This window comes from Elaeis guineensis, chromosome 12, assembly GCF_000442705.2.
Source record: "Elaeis guineensis isolate ETL-2024a chromosome 12, EG11, whole genome shotgun sequence".
Lineage (NCBI taxonomy): Eukaryota > Viridiplantae > Streptophyta > Magnoliopsida > Arecales > Arecaceae > Elaeis > Elaeis guineensis.
The window spans coordinates 76317745-76322973 of NC_026004.2; the positions used below are offsets into that span (position 1 = coordinate 76317745).

Genomic DNA, 5229 nt, shown 5'->3' on the forward strand with positions numbered 1-5229 from the left:
TCAACGTGCCCCCCGGTCCCACTCCCTCTGCCTTTCATGCATAGCGCTGCATGTGATCAACTGACACCACCAGTACCACTCTTGTCGGTAACCCCACCTCTCTTTTCTATTCTCTCCCTACTTCCCGTGATCCCCCCACCCTCTTTACTCCCTTATATAAATACAAGCTACGCTTCCAAATTCCAAAGCCCCAATGAGAACGCTAACCTCAACTCACTTAAATATTACTCCCCTTTGCCAATTATGAGGCTCTTCTTTCACATTTTACTACTACTCTTGATTCAATCACCTCCGGCCTCCACTCATAACTACCATGATGCACTGACCAAATCCATCTTATTTTTTGAGGGGCAGCGGTCCGGCCGGCTGCAGTCCGACCAGCGAGCCACGTGGCGGGGGGACTCCGGGCTGTCGGATGGCTCGGAGGCCGGCGTCGACCTCCAGGGTGGTTACTACGACGCCGGCGACAATGTCAAGTTCGGCTTCCCGATGGCCTTCACCACCACAATGCTGTCTTGGAGCGTGATCGAGTTCGCCGACGCCATGCCTTCCGACGACCTCTGGAATGCCGCCGTCGCCATCCGGTGGGCCACCGACTACCTCCTTAAAACCATCTCCCAGCCAGGCCGTATCTTTGTTCAGGCAAGCAGTAGTAGTAATAGTAGTAGTAACAAGGAAGTGTTTTTTTGTATATTAAGCTTATCATCTACTATTAGGTAGGCAATCCGATAAGCGATCATAACTGTTGGGAGAGGCCGGAGGACATGGACACGGCGAGGACGGTGTACAACGTGAGTGCGGAGAGACCGGGGTCCGAGGTGGCCGGCGAGACGGCGGCGGCATTAGCGGCGGCGTCGATGGTTTTCCGGTCTCTTGACCCGGGCTACTCGCAGAAACTGCTGGAGAACGCAATGCGGGTGTTCGAGTTCGCAGACAACTACAGAGGGGCCTACAGCGATGACCCGGGACTCAGAGCTGGTGTCTGCCCTTACTACTGTGATTTTGATGGATACCAGGCAAGTCATTGTTATCTCTGTTTTTTCTTTTTTTTTTTTTTAAACCTTTACGTCTCCTTGGTTTGCTTTTTGAATAGGTAATTAACGGGGTCTTAATATCCAGTTGGTTGTTTAAATGCTGTTTTATAATTAATTTTTACAATAGCATGCAATTAGTAGGTGGTTTCAAATCTTTGATTAGTATTTATTATTGTTATTAAGGAACGTGGCATTTATTCTCCCGTGGACATTTCTGTTTTTTGTTTTATACCTCGAGTGACCAAAACAACAACGTATGGAAGACTTTTATGGACAAATGATGGAAAAGTTAGCTGCTGACGGGGACAAGTTAGCGTGTTGTATAAGTGCGTAGCTCTGGTGGCACGAAATTTACACCAATTTTTTTGTTGGGCGTACAATTCCATCTCCCATCCTATTCACATCGTAAAGAACTAAACGTAGATTCTCCTTTGACCTAAATATGGATGTCGGCCCTGTATACCAGCCATAGGAGTTTCCAGTAAAGGTGGCAACGCTTCACCCTTTAATCCATTTAACTTATTTCAATCCATTACAGATCGAGTTATATCATCAGTCTAATAAAATGATCCTATTTGAATATGAAATTTTGATATATTTAATAAATGAGTTGGATTCAGATTGATAATTTTTTTATTTATAATATATCTATTCCAATCAGTATACCATCAAATCCAACAAGATTGTCGTCCTCAGTTACCAACCATTCCTGCAATTTATATTGTAGGTGATTTGGTGCCAGGTCTAAAGCTGATCGGTATGAGAAGCTAAAGCCATTCTTGGAATGGATTAGAAATTCACTTCTCTCAATCTCCAATCAAGTCGGATATTGATCTCAAAATTAATTGAACTTGTCCAGTCAGAATTGAGTTTGATTCAATATAGTAAGAGTTAATTTAATAATCCAACTGATCCTTATGCTCTGATCTATCCTGGTCCCTTAAATTATGTTTGGGATTGGACCGAAGAAGTTTTGGGTTCAACGGTAATTGGGCTCATCATTTGTCCGGCTAGACCTGGTGCAAATTGGATCCACTGCAATCCTAATTATTGTCCTGTCTTGGATGAAACATTGAACATTTCCATTGTTCTCATTGCCATTTTCGGTGGAAATCGGTTGAAACATGTGATTTACTTGATGGCTATGGAAGCACGAGAAATAAATGAACTTATAGGTGTCTTAGTACGAACATGACATGCCCACATGCTTGGTCTGTTGTCTCCAATTTGTCCTCAAGTGTCAGCAAAACAATATACCAATCTTGGTTTTCCAAAGTTATTTGTGTCTCCTTAATTAGATAATGCTGTTTATTCTTATTCGAAAACATGGTGGTTTTCATCGCTATTTGGCACTTCAATTGGAGAGGTGTCAGCTAACAGCTGTTTGCTAGCATTGCCTTCTTACTGATTTAGGACCGTCTAAATGCACTACAACATCAATTCATCCACATATGGTGAAAAAGAGCATGATAGGCTTCGCAATACTATCAATAAATTACATGATCTTAGATTAAGGAAAAAGGGTTATCCTTGATACTTTTTCCTTGAAGTAACAACTTGTGATGATATTAACTGGAGATCATCATCGGCATAGGATGAGTTGCTGTGGGGAGCAGCATGGCTAAGGAGAGCCTCACAAAATGATACCTTCCTTAATTACATACAAGATAATGGCAAAACGCTTGGAGCAGATGACAACATCAATGAGTTTGGATGGGACAACAAGCATGCCGGCCTCAATGTTCTTGTCTCCAAGGTTTTATCTAATGGCAAACTTTTTATTATTATTATTATTATTATTATTATTATTATTATTATTATTATTATTATTATTTCGAGATAACTCATTGCAAACATATTAAACCTACAAAATGGGACTACCATTCTAAGTTAATTATGGCTTTTCTTTCTTTTTGGTTGGTCTCATGGATTATAGGAATATATGGAAGGGCAAGTACTCTCTCTTGAGTCCTATAAGGAGTCTGCAGACAGTTTTATGTGCACACTAATACCAGAATCCTCATCATCGCACATTCAATACACACCTGGAGGACTCATATACAAACCAGGAGGGAGCAACATGCAACATGTGACCTCCATCGCCTTCCTTCTACTTGCCTACGCCAATTACCTCTCAAAATCATCACAAACTGTTAATTGTGGTAGCATCACAGTCGGACCGGCATCCCTCCGGCTTCAAGCCAAAAAACAGGTATTTAATTTAATTTATACCATGCAAAATCTGTCATGCTTTATATATGAAGGGGTTCGAAAAGCATAAAACCAAGACCAGCATCTAATTAGTGTAAACCGTTAAAGATGATCTTCAGTATTCCATTGATACAATAAAACTTTTCGGTTATTTTATTGTTATTGATATAAAAAAATGGTTTATCTTTATTTTTTATTTCATTTATTTATTTAGTTAATTAATTAATTTATATATTTTTTTACATTTCCAGATTGATTATCTCTTAGGGGACAATCCAATGAATATGTCCTATATGGTGGGATATGGAACACGGTATCCACAACGGATCCATCACCGAGGTTCTTCTTTACCGGCGATACGTGAGCATCCTCAGTTCATTGCGTGCAAGGAAGGGTCCATTTACTTCAACTCCACCAACCCTAACCCTAATCCTTTAATTGGAGCAGTGGTTGGTGGGCCGGGAGAAGATGATGTTTATGAGGATGATCGTGCCGACTTCCGTAAATCAGAGCCAACTACTTACATTAATGCTCCATTAGTTGGAGTTCTTGCCTATTTTGTGGCAAACCCTAACCTAAGCGATCACCTTAGCTAAATATGAGTTTTCACATGTACATATGATGGCAATATAGATAGAAGATTGGATTGAGAAAAGCAAGCCCACGAGGGATTTGATTGAGGGGTATTACTACCATACATGCCGATGTTTCCTTTTTCTCTTTTTGAAACCATACCGTCCAAAAGGATTCTCAGCAAAAATATGGTTTTTCTTGTTTTGTTTTTTGTGTAACAATTAAAGTATGTTATTTATGAAAGTGCATATAGAATGGGTCATGGTTTTGTTTGTTTTGTCCAATTATCTTTTTGTTGATCGACTTGCATCGAGAAACATAAACAAATAACAAAACTGGCAAACTCATCTAATAATCTTTTTTAAGAATTTCATTTGCTGCCAGAGATAGTTGGTAATTTGAAGCAAAAATCACTCAATTTTGACATAAAGAAGTCATAGATTGGACAACAATTAATTGAGGGTTTAAGAAGGTTAATTTTAACAAAGAGATAGACTACAAACATATTTGGTTTCAATTGAAGCTCTTTTCCAATCACCTACATAGGGCTCCCTCCGGTGGACAGGAGTTGCATCTTTGGTGCAAAAATAGGATTCACCTTCCTTCGCAAATCCACCATTAGATCATGTAATAATTGCTTTGAGATCCGTGCAAAGTTAATGTATGGAGTTTAGAGAGCTTTGAGGCTTGGGGTAGAGTGTGATCTGACGGTCAACATGTGAAGAAGATCCACCATTCTTTCATTCTTTCATTCTTTCATGCGAAGATACAACCCAACTCCATCAGACACCTCAAATTTGACTAGCAAATCCTCATTGATAACTTTGAAGCAAAACTCTCAGGTTGGAAGGGTGCATCTCCATGTTTTGGAAGAAGTCAAACCATGTACCAAGCTCCCTCTTCCTCTCTCTCTCGTCTCTTCCCCTCATCTCTCTCTCGAAATCCCCTCAATTGAAAGAACCCGCATCTTATCAAAACACCCCTCTCTTGTGAGTTCATCTGAATCCCTTGGTTCCTCTCTATCTTTTGATGTTTATATTGCCTTCAACGGTGGTATCTTTGTCAGAATTTCAAACTTTCGGCACGGTTTCTTGATTTTGAGTTTGGATCTCTGACTTCACGCTTTCTTGATTATTGTTTCCTTGCTTCTTTTCCCTATTTCTTGATAGTTCATTCCTTGTAGAGAGAACAGTGTTTTTGAAAGAGTTTTCTTTATGTGAAATTTGATCCTGCTACTCTGGTCTCTATCGGGAAAGCAAAGAAAGAGAGATTGAGTAGGCATCATGTGCATGAACAGTCCATAGCTGCAAATTTCTCTGGACTAACATATAACCCGCATAACTTGCGGAAATAGATATTTTTTCTTTTCAAATTATCCTTGAAATGTAATAGAGTAGGATGATAAATTATA

General features: G+C 39.9%; 1 protein-coding gene across 1 annotated transcript; it reads left to right on the top strand.

Annotated features, from left to right (window-relative positions):
• The first annotated feature begins 200 nt into the window (after nucleotides 1-200).
• LOC105035544 (endoglucanase 23) lies at nucleotides 201-4073 on the top strand. The gene is made up of 5 exons (XM_010911132.3): nucleotides 201-642; nucleotides 717-1016; nucleotides 2629-2790; nucleotides 2971-3246; nucleotides 3497-4073. The coding sequence occupies exons 1-5, from the start codon at nucleotides 244-246 to the stop codon at nucleotides 3839-3841; spliced, it is 1482 nt and encodes a 493-aa protein (XP_010909434.1). The 5' UTR covers nucleotides 201-243; the 3' UTR covers nucleotides 3842-4073.
• The last annotated feature ends 1156 nt before the right edge of the window (nucleotides 4074-5229 follow it).